The sequence below is a fragment of the Bacillus rossius genome, chromosome 7 (assembly GCF_032445375.1).
Source record: "Bacillus rossius redtenbacheri isolate Brsri chromosome 7, Brsri_v3, whole genome shotgun sequence".
Lineage (NCBI taxonomy): Eukaryota > Metazoa > Arthropoda > Insecta > Phasmatodea > Bacillidae > Bacillus > Bacillus rossius.
Window position 1 is genome coordinate 72226687 of NC_086335.1, and position 22564 is coordinate 72249250.

The following is a 22564-nucleotide window of genomic DNA, read 5'->3' on the forward strand; positions in this document are numbered from 1 at the left end:
AAATGCAACGCTGCTGGGAATCTACGTCCCGTCGTGCCTGCAGAGGAGCGAACTTAACACTAATACGTGATGAAAAAGGCCAATCTCAGCTCGTCTCTGAGAACTGGTCGCCTGCAAGCTACAGGCTTGTCTATGCAGTTTGGGTCTCGAAGAGAAATGATATTACAGGCTTGAGGCGTGACTGAAGGTGGGGGAAATGGTAAGCTGTCTGCCAGTCAGGGATTAGGCCAGCAAAATATCCGATACGCCGATGGGAAAGGGGCTTCAGAGCACTGAGACAAAGTTTAACTCAGAGGAGTACACCAGACTAACAAAGTAAAATCACACTATAGTAGAGCAAATAAAATTTCCACACAAAAAAAATTTAAAATCATAATAAAAATTTAAAATATATAGTGTCGAAATTAGTAATTAACGGCACAGTGTTGTTATATTATTTTTCATAACTAAGTTCCTTCAACGGGATTCTTGTGCTGTCTGATTCTTAGAGGTTGAATAACTTTTGTCCGTGCTGTCGTCGTTGTGTTGTTCATAATACTTGTTTAGTTTCATTGTTGGTTCTGTTTGTCCAACATAAGTTGATTCAGTCTTGTTTTTTGTGATATTTTTATGTTTTTAAGTTCGGATTTTTTTTATGACAATTAAAACTGCAATGGCGTATATCCAAAAAAACTGTATTTCAGCAGTTCCCATATTGTTTGCCATTTAACATGTTCTTTGTGTAAAGTGGATACAGCTATAGCGAGCGATTTTGCTTTTCCTATCCCCCCTCCTGATATAGCTGATATAAATTCAGAGCCAATGTTTAAGAAATTGAAATATTTCTAGGTCTGTGCAATTTGTTTTCCTGAAGTGTGATGTTCGTAAATGTCTTTCCTTGTGATGAAATGCAGATGTGTTAAAAAAATGATTTTAAATCAATTACTGTGTAGGTTAAATTGAGTTGCTTTGGTAACGCTCACATGGAAACAAATGTCCGTTTTTCGGCACAAATCCTTAATTCTGATTAGTCCACAATTGTTACGTGTTTGTAGGTAGTCTACGGCCGAGCTCTACTTCAATATTCATTTTGTGGTTTGTTAGCATGTGAGTAGTAAATAATAGTTCCTTCTGGCCCAGGCTTCCACAGGAGTAGTCGAGAGGACCGGACCGCCATCTTGGATTGTGACGTAACGGCGGCCACCTTGGATGACCTTTGACCTTTGACCTTCATCCCGGCGGCCATATTGGATCTGCCATTTGGTTTTCTGGATCTTTCTGCCATTTTGAATTCCGCCATTTTGTTTTCTCGAACTTCCCGCCATATTGTAATCGAATGCCAAACTCCCTAATGTTGCAATTTTCGTTTAAGTCGCCATATTGAAAATTCATAATTATTATGCTAGAATATCGGGAAAAAATAAAAAAAATCATAAAAAATTTATTTAAAATTTTTAATAAAAAATTTAAAAACAATGTTGCAATTTTTGTTATGGTCACCATCTTGAAAATCCGTAATTATTATGCTATAAAATCGGGAATTTTTTTTGAAATTTATAAAAATTTATATAAAAACATTTCGCCATCTTGGGTTATGATGTCTCATACACAATCTTCAAAAACTGTAATTGTTATCAGATTTTAATGGAAAATGTTTTAAATTTATATAATATTAAATTAATCAAACATTAATAAAGTATTATTGAAAACATGCACTTCACATCCTTCGTTTGAACCCGGTGCAGGCAAAAATAAAAATATACATATATGACAGATTCTTCCTCTATGGAAGCTGCCGGCAGACTGGCCTCTCACCACTAATGCCAAGGTATATATCGACAGCTAGTATGCATCATGTCCGCCATCTTGTTTTCATCTGCTGGTGGCCACCATATTGTTTTGCCTGCTAGAGTGTGCTACCACAATGTTAGTTTAATTTTTGTTCACTAGACATTTGACCTTGACTTTGACCTTGACTTTGACCTTGACCTTTGACCTAAAAATTTGACCGTTGACCTTGACAACAGTGACCATCTTGGATCCACCATCTTGTTTTCAGTTCTCGCTACCAGGAGCACTAGTTAACACACATCGCCTGCTAGAGAACATCACCGCCATCTTGTTTTCAATACTTGTTACTAAGAGCACTAGTGTCATGTAGTACACATGTCATCTGCTAGTGTGTGTTGCCGTTATATTAGTTTAATTCTTAGCCACTAGTGTGCAGTATTATTTATTAACAGACAGTTATCTCTCACAGTATCCGCCATCTTGACATTTGGATAACACCTTAGAAATTCGTAATTATTGACCTTGAAATTCCGAAAAATACCAAAATTCATAAAAAAAAAACACTTATTAAAATAATGATTTATTTGAACGATATCCGTCCTCGATTCTATCCTTGATCGATGCAAAACAATATAATTTCAGCATACTTATTTAATTAATATTATCATAAAGATTACAGGCTCGAGAAATAAAGCAACACAAATTCAAATTAAAAAAAAAAACAACATAAATTCTACAAATACAAACAAGTAAATTACTAGCGTTTCTCGATTTCTGCAGTCTTCACAGAAGGCGAAGCGAGTCCTTTGCATTCCTTGACATGTGTTTTCAAGTCAGTTATACATAACAGTTGAATAACAAGGCATGTCTATTGAGTAGCCAAGCACGTAATAGGCGGACAGGCACACCATGTCAGTAGTCAGGCACATCCAGTAGCAGCTCCAGCCGCGTAGCGCAACAGCGCTGAACGTGTACAAGAAACCACGAGGAGTCACGGCGTGTAGGACCGTTTTTCATCGCTTCATGGTTAAATATTCGAAGATACTGAAAGGTGAGTACGTATCCAGTTGGTAGTTAAACCTTTCTATTCAGTAGCCAGGCACGTAATCGGCGTCCAGGTGCATTCAGTTTGTCAGCTAGGCATGTACAGTCAGCAACAAGGCAGGACCAGCTGGTGACCAGGAATGTCTATTCAGCGTTCAGTAACGTACGTCCATTAGGTGGCAAGTCATATCTAGCTGGTAGTCAGGCGCATCCAGTAGGTGGTGTTACTGCCCTTGTGTTATTAAAGAAAAACTGTATATACATTTATTTATAAAAGTTCTGGAAGCTGCCTTATATGGGCTACACAGTAACAACTGTATAATCAGATGACACAAAGGAGAAACATTTAAAATTTAATGAGTTCTCACAATAGGAACTAGGAAGGTGGATCGTAACCGAATTTAAAAAAAAAAACATCTGGTTTGCTTATCTTCTACCTGTTTTATTGTTAATTAAGATTATTTTTCTTTGGATATTCATTGAAATTACAAAATTAACCCTGACAAAATTAAATATAAGCACCGAAGCACAATCAACGAAAAAAGAAGCACATTTGGAAGCACAACCACCGAAAAGGAAGCACAATCGGAAGCACATTCGACAAAGAGGAAGCACAATCATAGAAAAGGATGCACATTTAGAAGCATATTTGGAAGCACAATCATAGAAAAGGAAGCAAATTTGGAAGCACAATCAACGAAAAGGAAACTCAATTGGAAGCACAATCATAGAAAAGGAAGCACAATCGGAAGCACATTCGACAAAGAAGAAGCACAATCGGAAGCACATTCGACAAAGAGGAAGCATAATCATAGAAAAGGAAGCACATTAGGAAGCACGATAAACGAATAGGAAGCACAATAAAAAAAGGAAGCACAAAAAAAAGGAAGCTCATTTAACGAAAAGGACGAGAATTAATTTATCTCATTCTAAGGAACTTGTAAGTAGTCCCGATTCTTGTCAACAGATGACGCCACGTGTTGCATGTAGGTAAATATTATTTATTTATTTTATGTGGGATGCGGGATGCTCACTAACGATCGCAAAAGAAGGAAGAAATGTTTTTTTGTTTGAATTCCACGTTTTTTTTAGTGATAATTTGGTAGCGGAAATTCACAATTTAAATGTAACTCAAAATAAAATTGCTTGACTCGTTAAGTAACAAATAATTTGTGGAAAGATCAATATTCAGAAATAACCATAAACACTCGGAGAATATCAGCAGCAGAAGTTTTGACAGGAATAATCAGGAGCACACGGAGAAAACTAACCCATGTTCTCCTTAAGGGGCCCGCCTCGTCAGGGGTGTATGTGTGTTAGTGAGGCGGGGTGATGAGCGCGACTTTCGCTGGTGCTTCCAGCGCGGTATAGTCTCTAAGCGCAAGTCTCTGAACTGGCGCGCATTCGTCTCGTCGTCACAGGATAACTGTGAAATTTGAGCGGTGACCGTAACATTATATGGCGGAGAAATGAAGATAAAGGTGTTATGCAAGCCCCTTAAGTGCATTCAAGAATCTGTACTGATTGTTTTATGCTTAAAAATTACTCTGAAAACACGCGTTTTATGCATTTTAACGCTTCTAAAAATACAGTTTAAAAACTTAATCCGAAATTAAAAGTACTTTTCGGTCCTCAGCGAACTCTTAAATGCTATTCGTAAATAGGCCCCAATCGGATATCTTGAGTAGTTTTGAAATCGCGTTGTTTTTCCTGAAGCTCTGCACACCGTATGTGTGCCCAGGTAGGCGGGGCCCTTAATATCAGATAACCACAAAAATAATAAAAAATAAAATAAAAATTGAAGGAAAAATTACAAAAAAAGCTTCTGCCAGCTTGTGAACTTCTCCTTTGTTGAGCGAGGATAGAGTTCTAACTGCCGCCGCTCCACAGCTACCAGCTGCCGCCGCTCCACAGCTACCAGCTGCCGCCGCTCCACAGCTACCAGCTGCCGCCGCTCCACAGCTACCAGCTGCCGCCGCTCCACAGCTACCAGCTGCCGCCGCTCCACAGCTACCAGCTGCCGCTGTGGCTGCTCCGTGTGCATCTGAGGCTGCTGCAGAAGAAATAGCTGAAAAAATTATAGCAGCGAATGCTGCTGCCCCCTGCCTCAGACATCGAAGTACCTGGCTCTCACGCTCCACTACCTCCCCTCCCTCATAGTTTTGAGCGACCCAAGTCCAAGTGATGTGGAGGAGGGCTCGCGTTATGTGCTTGCCACGCCTGTTCCATCCATGAACTCATCTTCGACACATGTGCATGTGGGTATCTGCTCCACACGATGTGTCTAACAGCGCTCTTGCTGGTTTGCCACATCCAGTGTTTGCTGTGGTGGACAGAACTCAAGACTGCACGTGAATCTTCGAGCCAGTGTGGGCGAGGTTCAAGTGCGGTGGATTCCTGTTCTTGAGGGCTTGCATCTTGCATAAGAAGTTACATATTTAAATAGTGTTGTGGGGATGTTGTCACATGCAGGGATGGATGTGGTTAGGTTTCTGGTCTATTGCCCATGGAGTCTTTCAAATTGGCTGGATGCCTGGCCCATAAAATATCTAAACTTGTTTTTTATTTCTGTATATGTTTACTCTTTTGAACATATTATTTCTATTCACTATATTTCTGTGCATGTGTGTTCTTTTAAATAATGTCAAGCTATCAAATTTGGAAATTAATTTTAAATGTCCATTTTAGTTCTGTAGTTTGGTTGTAAAGATGTTCTGAAGAAATAAGAGAGAGTATACATAGTGCTTGTAATGAAAACTAACTATTAAAATAATGATCAATTTACTCCAAGTATTTATTAAGTGCTCTTATTATAAATAAACCCCTTCATTTTAAGATGGTAAAATGTGTTAAGAAACATATGCACTTTTAAGATACGCAAGACTACAATCTGCTGAGACAATGCGACCTGCACAGAGAGCCTACACACATTTCAGGTTACTCCAGAACCTGGTAGATGTTGGCAAAGATAGCCATCACTTTAATATTCTCCATTGAAGATTGAGCGAGAGACATATACATTTATTTGCAACATACTCCAGAGATGTTTTAAAATATGGTCACCGATACTTTAAAACTCTCATATTTGTCTTCTCCTTCCACCATTTCATTTGAATACCCAGACAAAATGTTTGAATCATTTTATCCTCCTCCTTTGTTAATTTTATTCTCTGCTAATCTTGTTGACCTTATTTAATCCTCTCATACTCAGCTGGTCATGTGATCTTGTAGTTAGCATGCTTGCCACATGTTCTCGAGATCACCCACTGCTATCGTGTTTCAAATCCTACCCGCCAATAAGACGGTTTTATAAAAAATTAATATAAAAATCAAAAATGTGCGGCAGCGGTGGCGCTATCCATCAGCAAAGCCTTCAAACTTCTGTGACATCATCCGAGTTAGACACCACCAGCGACACCTAGGAATAATTTCAAAAACCAACATTAAAAAATGGCCTACACTACTGACATCTACCAACAAAGTTCGATACTAAGATCACACCTCTTAGGACCAATCAATAAAATATCTTAACTAAGTGAAGGGGAAATATTAATGAGACTAATTGATAAACACAAACTAAGACTAATTGAATGTTGAATGATATGGTAAAGAGGACGGTTGCGGGTGAGTAATTGAAAATTATTGAGATTGAAGAGTCATTAAGTTAGATTAAATTGGGTTTGGGAGGCAGGGTAGAAGGGGCAGAGAGGTGTGGTGACAGATGAATAATTGTGATTAGTAGGTTTTTTATTGGTCCCATTGTGCGGGGCAAAACCAGCCTAACACCCCTACAGTGTGTATATCCCCGCCTGAAGTGTGTGTGACCTGCCAGGCTATGTCCCCACCTGAAGTGTGTGTGTCCTGCCAGGCCATGTCCTCGCCTGAAGTTTGTGTGTCCTGCCCGCTATGTCCCCGCCTGAAGAGTATGTGTCCTGCCCGCTATGTCCCCGCCTGAAGTGTGTGTGTCCTTCCTGGCTATGTTCCCGCCTGAAGTGTGTGTGTCCTGCCCGCTATGTCCCCGCCTGAAGTGTGTGTGTCCTGCCAGGCTATGTCCCCACCTGAAGTGTCTATGTCCTGCCAGACTATTTCCCCGCCTGAAGTGTGTGTGTCCTGCCAGGCCATGTCCTCGCCTGAAGTATGTGTGTCCTGCCAGGCTATGTCCCCGCCTGAAGTGTGTGTGTCCTGCCAGGCTATGTCCTCGCCTGAAGTATGTGTGTCCTGCCAGGCCATGTCCTCGCCTGAAGTGTGTATGTCCTGCCAGACCATGTACCCACCTGAAGTGTGTGTGTCCTGCCAGGCTATGTCCCCACCTGAAGTGTCTATGTCCTGCCAGACTATGTCCCAGCCTGAAGTGTGTGTGTCCTGCCAGGCCATGTCCTCGCCTGAAGTATGTGTGTCCTGCCAGGCTATGTCCCCGCCTGTAGTGTGTGTGTCCTGCCAAGCTATTCCCCCGCCTGAAGTGTGTGTGTCCGGCAAGGCCATGTCCTCGCCTGAAGTATGTGTGTCCTGCCAGGCCATGTCCTCGCCTGAAGTGTGTATGTCCTGCCAGACCATGTACCCACCTGAAGTGTGTGTGTCCTGCCAGGCTATGTCCCCACCTGAAGTGTGTATGTCCTGCCAGACTGTCCCCGCCTGAAGTGTGTGTGTCCTGCCAGGCCATGTCCTCGCCTGAAGTGTGTGTCCTGCCAGGCAATGTCCTCGCCTGAAGTGTGTTTGTCCTGCCAGACTATGTCCTCGCCTGAAGTGTGTTTGTCCTGCCAGACTATGTCCCCACCTGAAGTGTATATGTCCTGCCAGACTATGTCCTCGCCTGAAGTGTGTGTGTTCTGCCAGGCCATGTCCTCGCCTGAAGTGTGTGTGTCCTGCCAGGCTATGTCCCCACCTGAAGTGTCTATGTCCTGCCAGACTATTTCCCCGCCTGAAGTGTGTGTGTCCTGCCAGGCCATGTCCTCGCCTGAAGTATGTGTGTCCTGCCAGGCTATGTCCCCGCCTGAAGTGTGTGTGTCCTGCCAGGCTATGTCCTCGCCTGAAGTATGTGTGTCCTGCCAGGCCATGTCCTCGCCTGAAGTGTGTATGTCCTGCCAGACCATGTACCCACCTGAAGTGTGTGTGTCCTGCCAGGCTATGTCCCCACCTGAAGTGTCTATGTCCTGCCAGACTATGTCCCAGCCTGAAGTGTGTGTGTCCTGCCAGGCCATGTCCTCGCCTGAAGTATGTGTGTCCTGCCAGGCTATGTCCCTGCCTGTAGTGTGTGTGTCCTGCCAAGCTATGTCCCCGCCTGAAGTGTGTGTGTCCTGCCAGGCCATGTCCTCGCCTGAAGTATGTGTGTCCTGCCAGGCCATGTCCTCGCCTGAAGTGTGTATGTCCTGCCAGACCATGTACCCACCTGAAGTGTGTGTGTCCTGCCAGGCTATGTCCCCACCTGAAGTGTGTATGTCCTGCCAGACTGTCCCCGCCTGAAGTGTGTGTGTCCTGCCAGGCCATGTCCTCGCCTGAAGTGTGTGTCCTGCCAGGCAATGTCCTCGCCTGAAGTGTGTTTGTCCTGCCAGACTATGTCCCCACCTGAAGTGTATATGTCCTGCCAGACTATGTCCTCGCCTGAAGTGTGTGTGTTCTGCCAGGCCATGTCCTCGCCTGAAGTTTGTGTGTCCTGCCCGCTATGTCCCCGCCTGAAGAGTATGTGTCCTGCCCGCTATGTCCCCGCCTGAAGTGTGTGTGTCCTTCCAGGCTATGTTCCCGCCTGAAGTGTGTGTGTCCTGCCCGCTATGTCCCCGCCTGAAGTGTGTGTGTCCTGCCAGGCTATGTCCCCACCTGAAGTGTCTATGTCCTGCCAGACTATTTCCCCGCCTGAAGTGTGTGTGTCCTGCCAGGCCATGTCCTCGCCTGAAGTATGTGTGTCCTGCCAGGCTATGTCCCCGCCTGAAGTGTGTGTGTCCTGCCAGGCTATGTCCTCGCCTGAAGTATGTGTGTCCTGCCAGGCCATGTCCTCGCCTGAAGTGTGTATGTCCTGCCAGACCATGTACCCACCTGAAGTGTGTGTGTCCTGCCAGGCTATGTCCCCACCTGAAGTGTCTATGTCCTGCCAGACTATGTCCCAGCCTGAAGTGTGTGTGTCCTGCCAGGCCATGTCCTCGCCTGAAGTATGTGTGTCCTGCCAGGCTATGTCCCCGCCTGTAGTGTGTGTGTCCTGCCAAGCTATGTCCCCGCCTGAAGTGTGTGTGTCCTGCCAGGCCATGTCCTCGCCTGAAGTATGTGTGTCCTGCCAGGCCATGTCCTCGCCTGAAGTGTGTATGTCCTGCCAGACCATGTACCCACCTGAAGTGTGTGTGCCCTGCCAGGCTATGTCCCCACCTGAAGTGTGTATGTCCTGCCAGACTGTCCCCGCCTGAAGTGTGTGTGTCCTGCCAGGCCATGTCCTCGCCTGAAGTGTGTGTCCTGCCAGGCAATGTCCTCGCCTGAAGTGTGTTTGTCCTGCCAGACTATGTCCCCACCTGAAGTGTATATGTCCTGCCAGACTATGTCCTCGCCTGAAGTGTGTGTGTTCTGCCAGGCCATGTCCTCGCCTGAAGTGTGTGTGTCCTGCCAGGCTATGTCCCCGCCTCTGAAGTGTGTGTGTCCCCGCCTGAAGTGTGTGTGTCCCCGCCTGAAGTGTGTGTGTCCCCGCCTGAAGTGTGTGTGTCCCCGCCTGAAGTGTGTGTGTCCCCGCCTGAAGTGTGTGTGTCCTGCCAGGCCATGTCCTTGCCTGAAGTGTGTGTCCTGCCAGGCCATGTCCTCGCCTGAAGTGTGTATGTCCTGCCAGACTATGTCCTCGCCTGAAGTGTGTGTGTTCTGCCCGCTATGTCCTCGCATGAAGTGTGTGTGTCCCCGCCTGAAGTGTGTGTGTCCCCGCCTGAAGTGTGTGTGTCCCCGCCTGAAGTGTATGACCCCGCCTGAAGTGTGTGTCCCCGCCTGAAGTGTGTGTCCCCGCCTGAAGTGTGTGTGTCCTGCCAGGCGAGCCCCCCAGTTCCCTGCTGGCCCCGCCACCTCGCCCGTGCCGGGTCGTCACGCAGTATTCTAGAGCCGCCGGCAGCCTCGCCGATCTGCCCACAGCAGCTGAAGTGTCCTTACCCTGGCGCCGGAACCCCGACGGCGGTAGGTGGTCCTGCGCACTGCATCCTAGCGAGCCTCTTGTCTTGCGTAGGTGCCGTAGCAGTCGCTAGTCTAGAGTTCCTGCGCATTCAGTATAGGCACATTGAAGTAGTGCATTTGAGGTCTTGTACAGTAGTATTTGCTCATTTAGAAGCCTGCTCCTTAATTATAAGAACACTACAGTAGAGCCTTAGCGGACTTGTACAGTAGCAGTTGCTAGTTAGATCATCTGCGCCTTAATGCCATTGTGGAAAGTATTCTCTCATAGTCACATTATTGTAGTAGGTAATTTTATTTCTATCGAATAATTTTGCAATTTATTCCAAATTTTTTACAATGATTTAATATAATCTCGTAATGTTATCAATTTTTTTTATTCACTTACATAACGTATGTTGATTTTTTAAATTATATATATATATATATTTAGTTTCTCTTGGAATCAAATAGGAAGTCGTGTTAGTGCTAATTATGCTCAATTCATGAATGTCCTTGTTCAATTAGTTAATTGTTTTTCTGTGTAGTAAATTATTCTTAGCTTAGAAGTGCATATTCGTAAGAAACATTGTTACGAATAATGTGGGGGAAACTGGGTTCGTAAGAGAATGCCAAATTAAGTTTTATTACAGTTTTATTAATTAATAATATTTACTTTACCAATAAATTTTTGTACTTAAAAATGTCTGATCACCAATCACTGACACTTAAAAATGTTTATTCTCAAGTCACTCAATGTCTATAAAGTTCCACAGTTCGCACTCCTCACTGTTGCTTGGCTCGACAGTCCTCACACACAGTCTCGCGCCACTCACTCGCACTCTCTCGATCCCGTCGCGCCACTCTCGAGGGGGTCTCTCGCCCTCTTCGCCGATGTCGCACTCCCTTCACTCGCGGAACTCCCCAAACTCACGAACTACCGTGAAGGCCGGCGTCGTCGCTTATATCCCCATGGCGTCCTCGAAGGAACGAGAGCGGCTGTGTTGAGACGTGTCATCCCGGGCCGACCCGACGCCCGAAAAGTCCAGAAAGGCGACGTTTATTCGCGCCACTCCGCGCGGCGGCCTTTGGAAAGCCGCAGAATTCCCAGGCCGCTCAAAGTGTCGGTGACAATAGTTCGTGGCGGGAGGGCGAGCGGGGAGCGGAGGGGGCACGCATGACTCGCATGACGTCAGCACCCATGCGGGCCGCTGGGGCTCGCTGGAAGGCCCGCCCGGGCGTCGCGGCCTTGCCTCCCAGCATGCATGTAACAATATTATAAATATAATATCAGTCTGATGTATGTGATTTTGATAATAACGTGTGGTTTCATTGCTAAGTAAATTTTGTAATAACCCTTCTGAGTGGTTGAAAGGAACAGCAGTGAATGAAATGTATTGCTAAAGACTATTAGGAACGAGTTAGTCGAGGGAGTAACTTCGAATGGGACATTCGATGTCGTAATTCGCATCAAAGAAATCTCCAGCCTAAGAAGACTATGTCTAAACTATCCTGTGATTATAAGGATTGTTATTTATGTAAGATTAATGGATTTTACGAAGAGAAAAAGCTGTTGTTAGTCTTAAGCATTGCTGTTCGCAAATTACATGTAGCAGCAATAACCACCATGTATGTATTATATTGTATACGTTATATGATAAGCGCTGACCAGATGTATTTATAAATTATCCCAGAAATTGAAAAAATAGATAAATTGATTTTAACAATAATTTCTGTGCCGCAGTGACCTGACAGACAGGGACTCCTCTTCAGAATCAGCTTCATCTAGTGCCAGTGCAGAACTTCAGAGAATCGTTACAAAGTAAACTGTTCTGCATCCAGGGGCGCAACAACTAAATTTCCAAAGGGGGGGCAATAAACCTCTTTATAAAGAATCATCGATCCCCCATATAGAAGCGGGGGACCCCCGGGAAAATTTGTATTTCAAGGTGGAAAATGGTGCTATTTAAGCAGTTTTATTATCTAAAAATTGATTACATAGCACTTTCTTTGCCCCCGTTTGCCCCCACTTCAAGGTTTCAGAAGGGGGGGGGGGGAAAATACCCTTGCCCCCCCTGTTGTTGCGCCCCTGTCTGCATCCAAGAGTTAACTGCAAATCATGGTGCTCCATCTTCGAGAGTTCATGGTTTCGAGGAGAATGAGGCATCTTCCGGAGCTGTGTGTTCCAGTTCCATGATTCCGTGTCCGAGTATCCTTTAAGATGCTTGGGGAGCCTGCAGCGATGAACTTATCGGTGGACATATGTGAAGGAATTACCATGAACAATACTCATACTCGTGTATGTTATAGAATTAAGAACTCTCTGGATGTGTTACTTTAATTATTTTTGAGTAAACTTTAAGTGGTTTAGAAACTTTATATTTCAGTTGCACGAGCAATATAATTATACACATTACTATAAATATTAGCTCAATTATTTTCTTTACATAAAATTAATCACTTATCTCTCGCTTGAATAAATGTTAGAAATATTTTCTTATACTTAAGTAGTCTTGCATTATTTTACAATCGTAATTGTATATGACTAACTTGCTTTAACATCTTATATTCATTATATGCGAGATTTATCCTGGAAAAGCGGTGTAGATACATATTAGGGATCACTTTCAGATGTAAACTCTAAGTACACCTGTAATGAACTAGATTCTAGCTTACTCGAAACCTAAATGTGTTAATTGATTGATTTGTTCACTATTATATTATAATAGTGCACTTGATAATCGTGGTACAGATTCATTTATATGTGTAATAATGTTCATGTTAACAGAGTACATCAATCAATATGTTTGCAGATCTAGTTGGTTTAAGGAATAAACTGTGTTGCTTAAAGATTCTTGATATAGAATGTTTCTTCTTAAAATACTTACCTACCTGATAATATCTCTAGCACCTAAATTTTTATTTTGAATTATCTATAGTAAATGAGAAAGGGAATCATTACCATTCCCAACAAAGGCCCAAACAAAAAAAAATAATAATTTCTGTAAGGAAATAAAAATTGCCATCCAAAGCAGGGCCTTATCGACGTGTACTTGACAATAGTGCGCAAGTCTATATTCCCTGCGCTAAATGCTAGGCACATGACAATAGCGCTAACTACACCCATCGGTGCCCCACCTGACGCTCAGGCCGTTTGCCTCATCGGCGGATTGCTAGGGGTGCACGGCGCAGGTAACAACTGAACTGCGTGCACGACCTCAAGTGCAGCGCAACAAACAGACGCCGCCACCGGCGAATCAAATGTCACCCGGTTGACAATCGACGGTCGACCAGCAATTTTCATGTATTTCTTTAAATACATTTTCAGGGACATTCATGGTAATAACATATCTCATCGTTTAACATTCATTAAATTTAACTATCAATGGTTTTTCACGAGTCCACTAGAGCTCAAAACCTGGCATCACTCAAACCTAAGTTCAATCCGCGTTTTTCGTGCGAACGACCCCTAACGGCAGCGACCAATGAGGGGCCTCACGATGCTGCCACCTGCACATCTCTCTCTGCGTCGTGTGACATCGTTCCCCCAATCCATCACTCTCCAGTCGCGTCACCAACAAGTGACTTTCCACTTAAATCGGCCCGCGGACAATCGGGGCCTCACATTTCTTCTCACTGCACCACCGGCAGTGTTGCCGCACGGCTGTGCGTGCCCTGCCACACAAGTAGATACTCAGAACATGCCAATCACAGTTTTTCTATTAAACCCCTCACAGGGTAACACCATCTTTATTTGCCATTAAATGTTGACAGACAGGATTTTGACGGACCAAGCGACTGAACCACTGCATGTTCTCCAGGTTTTTTTTTGGGTCGGCCGGCGTTTCACTTCGTCATTGCATTAGCTCAAGTAAAACATTTGTGAAACCATCTACAATACAGAATTTAGTTGCTTATTAGAAGAATTTTATTCCATTTGCCTCTACCAGTCAAATGTGTAGGGATAAGTGTTTTCTCCTGAACGTTCATCAACAAAATTTGGGATTAGCACCATTTTAAATCGGTAACTTATTAAAAACATATATATTTGTTAGGTGGATGCAAATCAACAAAAATTTTCCCCATCATATTCTTCTGCATTTTGTAATTAATTATTTTACCTTGCATTTGATTGCAGTGGTGCTCACCCAGTTTACCAGTTCAAGATTTAACTGCAACCTTATCGAGTTCAACTACATACCTTCATCATCTGTGTTCAACCTTTAAATATAGTTTTTCTATGCCTTCGCTGTTCCTTATATCCTGTCTATTTTAGAACTTTTGGAGTCCAGGATCGAGCTACTGCCTAAATGGCATAGCTCAGGGTAAACATGATCCACAGCTGGCTTGTCACAGATCTTCAGATGTATGGTATATTTCAAGATAGTTAAAGAAATGGTACAACCTAAAATATAATGTAAGTATTACCTTAACATAAATAATAATTTGAAGACAGCCTCTAGCGAAACCTTTTGTTCGAGGGTTCTTTTTCTATGCTAGAATAATTATATATGTATCTTCAAAAAATTAGATAAGTTATAAAATCATAAAAGGTAAAACTAGAGCTGTGAAAAACTATTTTGACATACAACATTTATTTTAAGTAGATCACACAACAATCGCAGTTTTCATTATTTCGCGATAACCCTGTTTTGTATAATGTACGCAAACCACTGCTATGTTGTGCATTATGTACGTAGGCCACTGCTATGTTGTTCCTTGTGTGTGCATACCGCTGCTGTATTGTGCGTTGTGTACGCGAATCACTACTATGTTATGTGTGTTGTGTGCTTGCAGGGGACCCCAGTGGCGCAGACCTTGCCAAAAAGCTGTCCAAAGACTCGGAAAATGGTGAGTGACAAAGAAATATGGGCCTTGCATCTCCGAAATCTTTTATTAAGTCAAAGCGCCAACACCTAAATTTCTTTTCAAAGTAGTAAAAATTCACAACTATAAATTCTGCAGCAATGGCTTTTGGCTTGGTTATAAATTTCCAGAAGGAATTATCTATGTTCCAAAAATTGTCTAAATTTATCAATGCTGAACAGTTTGGCGGAGTGCCTTTAACGTACAAGACTATGTAGATGTAGAGAAAGCCTTCGACAGGGTATTTCATGCGGGGCTAATTTACAAGTTTTACCAAGCAGAATTAACGATAAGTAGTTTTGAAAATGTAATTGACATGAGTTTTATTTTAATTGTTTTGTTAAATAAAATTTATTTGTGTGTTTACTATTGAAAAAAAAGTATTAATTGTGATATCAGTAACATGTAGCTCAAAATGCATGAATAATGTTTCATTATTTGCTAGTAATTGTTTTGTTTATTTAGTTTGTATTTCATTTTATACATTGTTTATCATCTTGTTTATTATCTTTTATTTTGGTTAGCTTAGTTATGTATGTTTTCTTTTTTGTTGTTACTTTACATTTATTTGTATAACAAGTCTGTGGTTAAGTGGTCGACTTCACCACATAAAATAAGTCGATAAATAAATGTTATGTCCCTCGCTGACTTCTCAATGTGACTAATCTGTTTTGTTATTGGCTGCCACTAGTCATCAGGCTCCCACAACTCTCTTCAGTCTTTCTTCACGTCATCTTGCCACTTTGATCGTGGTCTAGTGCCTCCAGGTCTTTCACTTTTAACGCATGCTAGTCGCCTACCCTGCCCATCTAAGGCATAAAGAGTTCAGTTTTGAGACACATTGGGTTATTCAATTTTCACTTGCTCCATGCATTTACGTATTTACAGGTCTAATATCTCTTTTTCAAATACCAGACATTTTCTTTCACTTTTATTTCTCCTTAGAGTTGTTGTGCCATTGAGGGGCCAGGACGCCACTGTAAGCTTTGTTTTTGATAACAATTCTCACGAATTCAGTATCTGGCTCATGCTGTAGTTTGTCTTGGATAATTTCATGATACTCTCATTTATTTATTGTTTTAGGTCAGATTGATCATTGATCCATGTGTTAAGGCATTTAAATTTTTCTACTCTTGGATTGTTCCATTTGCCTAATTTTTAAGTTCTAATTTCCCCATTTCAACTATTCTTTAAATGTCCCTCCCAACACCTAATGATTGAAATACATCTCTTACCATGGTGAAAACATATGGTACACGTATCAATTACATAAACAAAATAAAACTATCCTTGTTGAAAATGAATTTTTTTTTTTGTTCTTTACCATATGCACCTTCTTGTTCAGTTGTTGTAAGTTATGAAAGCATGAAGGGAGCGGAGACAGAATAGTTACAATGTTGCAGGTGACAGCAGTCGTGTGACGACGCCAACTGCGACAGAGACGATGCTGCCCTGGAAGAGAGATGACGAGAGCGAGACCACTTGTCCGGTGAAGCAGAGTGAGTTCCCTGCCTGGTGTTCCAACAAGGAGTACCTGGCCTACAGCTCGCCCTCAGCAACATTCCTCGGTAACATTGGTACTACTGGCCATCACCCTCACTGCTTTAGTCATAGCATAGCTAGACCTGGAACACTCTACCCTAGTGACAGGGCTGTAGGGGTCAGAGCACTTGTCCGGTGAAGCAGAGTGAGTTCCCTGCCTGGTGTTCCAACAAGGAGTACCTGGCCTACAGCTCGCCCTCAGCAACATTCCTCGGTAACATTGGTACAACTGGCCATCACCCTCACTGCTTTAGTCATAGCATAGCTAGACCTGGAACACTCTACCCTAGTGACAGGGCTGTAGGGGTCAGAGCACTTGTCCGGTGAAGCAGAGTGAGTTCCCTGCCTGGTGTTCCAACAAGGAGTACCTGGCCTACAGCTCGCCCTCAGCAACATTCCTCGGTAACATTGGTACTACTGGCCATCACCCTCACTGCTTTAGTCATAGCATAGCTAAACCTGGAACACTCTACCCTAGTGACAGGGCTGTAGGGGTCAGAGCACTTGTCCGGTGAAGCAGAGTGAGTTCCCTGCCTGGTGTTCCAACAAGGAGTACCTGGCCTACAGCTCGCCCTCAGCAACATTCCTCGGTAACATTGGTACTACTGGCCATCACCCTCACTGCTTTAGTCAAAGCATAGCTAGACCTGGAACACTCTACCCTAGTGACAGGGCTGTAGGGGTCAGAGCACTTGTCCGGTGAAGCAGAGTGAGTTCCCTGCCTGGTGTTCCAACAAGGAGTACCTGGCCTACAGCTCGCCCTCAGCAACATTCCTCGGTAACATTGGTACTACTGGCCATCACCCTCACTGCTTTAGTCATAGCATAGCTAGACCTGGAACACTCTACCCTAGTGACAGGGCTGTAGGGGTCAGAGCACTTGTCCGGTGAAGCAGAGTGAGTTCCCTGCCTGGTGTTCCAACAAGAAGTACCTGGCCTACAGCAACATTCCTCAGTAACATTGGTACTACTGGCCATCACCCTCACTGCTTTAGTCATAGCATAGCTAGACCTGGAACACTCTACCCTAGTGACAGGGCTGTAGGGGTCAGAGCACTTGTCCGGTGAAGCAGAGTGAGTTCCCTGCCTGGTGTTCCAACAAGGAGTACCTGGCCTACAGCTCACCCTCGGCAACATTCCTCGGTAACATTGGTACTACTGGCCATCACCCTCACTGCTTTAGTCGTAGCATAGCTAGACCTGGAACACTCTACCCTAGTGACAGGGCTGTAGGGGTCAGAGCACTTGTCCGGTGAAGCAGAGTGAGTTCCCTGCCTGGTGTTCCAACAAGGAGTACCTGGCCTACAGCTCACCCTCGGCAACATTCCTCGGTAACATTGGTACTACTGGCCATCACCCTCACTGCTTTAGTCGTAGCATAGCTAGACCTGGAACACTCTACCCTAGTGACAGGGCTGTAGGGGTCAGAGCACTTGTCCGGTGAAGAAGAGTGAGTTCCCTGCCTGGTGTTCCAACAAGGAGTACCTGGCCTACAGCTCGCCCTCAGCAACATTCCTCGGTAACATTGGTACTACTGGCCATCACCCTCACTGCTTTAGTCGTAGCATAGCTAGACCTGGAACACTCTACCCTAGTGACAGGGCTGTAGGGGTCAGAGCACTTGTCCGGTGAAGCAGAGTGAGTTCCCTGCCTGGTGTTCCAACAAGGAGTACCTGGCCTACAGCTCGCCCTCAGCAACATTCCTCGGTAACATTGGTACTACTGGCCATCACCCTCACTGCTTTAGTCATAGCATAGCTAGACCTGGAACACTCTAACCTAGTGACAGGGCTGTAGGGGTCAGAGCACTTGTCCGGTGAAGCAGAGTGAGTTCCCTGCCTGGTGTTCCAACAAGGAGTACCTGGCCTACAGCAACATTCCTCAGTAACATTGGTACTACTGGCCATCACCCTCACTGCTTTAGTCATAGCATAGCTAGACCTGGAACACTCTACCCTAGTGACAGGGCTGTAGGGGTCAGAGCACTTGTCCGGTGAAGCAGAGTGAGTTCCCTGCCTGGTGTTCCAACAAGGAGTACCTGGCCTACAGCAACATTCCTCGGTAACATTGGTACTACTGGCCATCACCCTCACTGCTTTAGTCATAGCATAGCTATACCTGGAACACTCTACCCTAGTGACAGGGCTGTAGGGGTCAGAGCACTTGTCCGGTGAAGCAGAGTGAGTTCACTGCCTGGTGTTCCAACAAGGAGTACCTGGCCTACAGCAACATTCCTCAGTAACATTGGTACTACTGGCCATCACCCTCACTGCTTTAGTCATAGCATAGCTAGACCTGGAACACTCTACCCTAGTGACAGGGCTGTAGGGGTCAGTGCACTTGTCCGGTGAAGCAGAGTGAGTTCCCTGCCTGGTGTTCCAACAAGGAGTACCTGGCCTACAGCAACATTCCTCAGTAACATTGGTACTACTGGCCATCACCCTCACTGCTTTAGTCATAGCATAGCTAGACCTGGAACACTCTACCCTAGTGACAGGGCTGTAGGGGTCAGAGCACTTGTCCGGTGAAGCAGAGTGAGTTCCCTGCCTGGTGTTCCAACAAGGAGTACCTGGCCTACAGCAACATTCCTCAGTAACATTGGTACTACTGGCCATCACCCTCACTGCTTTAGTCATAGCATAGCTAGACCTGGAACACTCTACCCTAGTGACAGGGCTGTAGGGGTCAGAGCACTTGTCCGGTGAAGCAGAGTGAGTTCCCTGCCTGGTGTTCCAACAAGGAGTACCTGGCCTACAGCAACATTCCTCAGTAACATTGGTACTACTGGCCATCACCCTCACTGCTTTAGTCATAGCATAGCTAGACCTGGAACACTCTACCCTAGTGACAGGGCTGTAGGGGTCAGAGCACTTGTCCGGTGAAGCAGAGTGAGTTCCCTGCCTGGTGTTCCAACAAGGAGTACCTGGCCTACAGCAACATTCCTCAGTAACATTGGTACTACTGGCCATCACCCTCACTGCTTTAGTCATAGCATAGCTAGACCTGGAACACTCTACCCTAGTGACAGGGCTGTAGGGGTCAGAGCACTTGTCCGGTGAAGCAGAGTGAGTTCCCTGCCTGGTGTTCCAACAAGGAGTACCTGGCCTACAGCAACATTCCTCGGTAACATTGGTACTACTGGCCATCACCCTCACTGCTTTAGTCATAGCATAGCTAGACCTGGAACACTCTACCCTAGTGACAGGGCTGTAGGGGTCAGAGCACTTGTCCGGTGAAGCAGAGTGAGTTCCCTGCCTGGTGTTCCAACAAGGAGTACCTGGCCTACAGCAACATTCCTCAGTAACATTGGTACTACTGGCCATCACCCTCACTGCTTTAGTCATAGCATAGCTAGACCTGGAACACTCTACCCTAGTGACAGGGCTGTAGGGGTCAGAGCACTTGTCCGGTGAAGCAGAGTGAGTTCCCTGCCTGGTGTTCCAACAAGGAGTACCTGGCCTACAGCAACATTCCTCAGTAACATTGGTACTACTGGCCATCACCCTCACTGCTTTAGTCATAGCATAGCTAGACCTGGAACACTCTACCCTAGTGACAGGGCTGTAGGGGTCAGAGCACTTGTCCGGTGAAGCAGAGTGAGTTCCCTGCCTGGTGTTCCAACAAGGAGTACCTGGCCTACAGCTCGCCCTCAGCAACATTCCTCGGTAACATTGGTACTACTGGCCATCACCCTCACTGCTTTAGTCATAGCATAGCTAGACCTGGAACACTCTACCCTAGTGACAGGGCTGTAGGGGTCAGAGCACTTGTCCGGTGAAGCAGAGTGAGTTCCCTGCCTGGTGTTCCAACAAGGAGTACCTGGCCTACAGCTCGCCCTCAGCAACATTCCTCGGTAACATTGGTACTACTGGCCATCACCCTCACTGCTTTAGTCATAGCATAGCTAGACCTGTAACACTCTACCCTAGTGACAGGGCTGTAGGGGTCAGAGCACTTGTCCGGTGAAGCAGAGTGAGTTCCCTGCCTGGTGTTCCAACAAGGAGTACCTGGCCTACAGCAACATTCCTCGGTAACATTGGTACTACTGGCCATCACCCTCACTGCTTTAGTCATAGCATAGCTAGACCTAGAACACTCTACCCTAGTGACAGGGCTGTAGGGGTCAGAGCACTTGTCCGGTGAAGCAGAGTGAGTTCCCTGCCTGGTGTTCCAACAAGGAGTACCTGGCCTACAGCTCGCCCTCAGCAACATTCCTCGGTAACATTGGTACTACTGGCCATCACCCTCACTGCTTTAGTCATAGCATAGCTAGACCTGGAACACTCTACCCTAGTGACAGGGCTGTAGGGGTCAGAGCACTTGTCCGGTGAAGCAGAGTGAGTTCCCTGCCTGGTGTTCCAACAAGGAGTACCTGGCCTACAGCAACATTCCTCGGTAACATTGGTACTACTGGCCATCACCCTCACTGCTTTAGTCATAGCATAGCTAGACCTGGAACACTCTACCCTAGTGACAGGGCTGTAGGGGTCAGAGCACTTGTCCGGTGAAGCAGAGTGAGTTCCCTGCCTGGTGTTCCAACAAGGAGTACCTGGCCTACAGCAACATTCCTCGGTAACATTGGTACTACTGGCCATCACCCTCACTGCTTTAGTCATAGCATAGCTAGACCTGGAACACTCTACCCTAGTGACAGGGCTGTAGGGGTCAGAGCACTTGTCCGGTGAAGCAGAGTGAGTTCCCTGCCTGGTGTTCCAACAAGGAGTACCTGGCCTACAGCTCGCCCTCAGCAACATTCCTCGGTAACATTGGTACTACTGGCCATCACCCTCACTGCTTTAGTCATAGCATAGCTAGACCTGGAACACTCTACCCTAGTGACAGGGCTGTAGGGGTCAGAGCACTTGTCTGGTGAAGCAGAGTGAGTTCCCTGCCTGGTGTTCCAACAAGGAGTACCTGGCCTACAGCTCACCCTCGGCAACATTCCTCGGTAACATTGGTACTACTGGCCATCACCCTCACTGCTTTAGTCATAGCATAGCTATACCTGGAACACTCTACCCTAGTGACAGGGCTGTAGGGGTCAGAGCACTTGTCCGGTGAAGCAGAGTGAGTTCACTGCCTGGTGTTCCAACAAGGAGTACCTGGCCTACAGCAACATTCCTCAGTAACATTGGTACTACTGGCCATCACCCTCACTGCTTTAGTCATAGCATAGCTAGACCTGGAACACTCTACCCTAGTGACAGGGCTGTAGGGGTCAGTGCACTTGTCCGGTGAAGCAGAGTGAGTTCCCTGCCTGGTGTTCCAACAAGGAGTACCTGGCCTACAGCAACATTCCTCAGTAACATTGGTACTACTGGCCATCACCCTCACTGCTTTAGTCATAGCATAGCTAGACCTGGAACACTCTACCCTAGTGACAGGGCTGTAGGGGTCAGAGCACTTGTCCGGTGAAGCAGAGTGAGTTCCCTGCCTGGTGTTCCAACAAGGAGTACCTGGCCTACAGCAACATTCCTCAGTAACATTGGTACTACTGGCCATCACCCTCACTGCTTTAGTCATAGCATAGCTAGACCTGGAACACTCTACCCTAGTGACAGGGCTGTAGGGGTCAGAGCACTTGTCCGGTGAAGCAGAGTGAGTTCCCTGCCTGGTGTTCCAACAAGGAGTACCTGGCCTACAGCAACATTCCTCAGTAACATTGGTACTACTGGCCATCACCCTCACTGCTTTAGTCATAGCATAGCTAGACCTGGAACACTCTACCCTAGTGACAGGGCTGTAGGGGTCAGAGCACTTGTCCGGTGAAGCAGAGTGAGTTCCCTGCCTGGTGTTCCAACAAGGAGTACCTGGCCTACAGCAACATTCCTCAGTAACATTGGTACTACTGGCCATCACCCTCACTGCTTTAGTCATAGCATAGCTAGACCTGGAACACTCTACCCTAGTGACAGGGCTGTAGGGGTCAGAGCACTTGTCCGGTGAAGCAGAGTGAGTTCCCTGCCTGGTGTTCCAACAAGGAGTACCTGGCCTACAGCAACATTCCTCGGTAACATTGGTACTACTGGCCATCACCCTCACTGCTTTAGTCATAGCATAGCTAGACCTGGAACACTCTACCCTAGTGACAGGGCTGTAGGGGTCAGAGCACTTGTCCGGTGAAGCAGAGTGAGTTCCCTGCCTGGTGTTCCAACAAGGAGTACCTGGCCTACAGCAACATTCCTCAGTAACATTGGTACTACTGGCCATCACCCTCACTGCTTTAGTCATAGCATAG

General features: G+C 45.5%; 1 protein-coding gene across 1 annotated transcript in view; it reads left to right on the forward strand.

Moving 5' to 3' along the window:
* Window positions 1-22564, forward strand: part of LOC134534381 (sodium/hydrogen exchanger 3) — a 178924-nt gene that overhangs the window by 81296 nt on the left and 75064 nt on the right. Inside the window, exons 14-16 of the mRNA XM_063372841.1 lie at window positions 9805-9945; window positions 14716-14769; window positions 16188-16352. Of these exons, the coding sequence (XP_063228911.1) occupies window positions 9805-9945; window positions 14716-14769; window positions 16188-16352 (360 nt within the window). The remainder of the gene's footprint in view (window positions 1-9804; window positions 9946-14715; window positions 14770-16187; window positions 16353-22564) is intronic.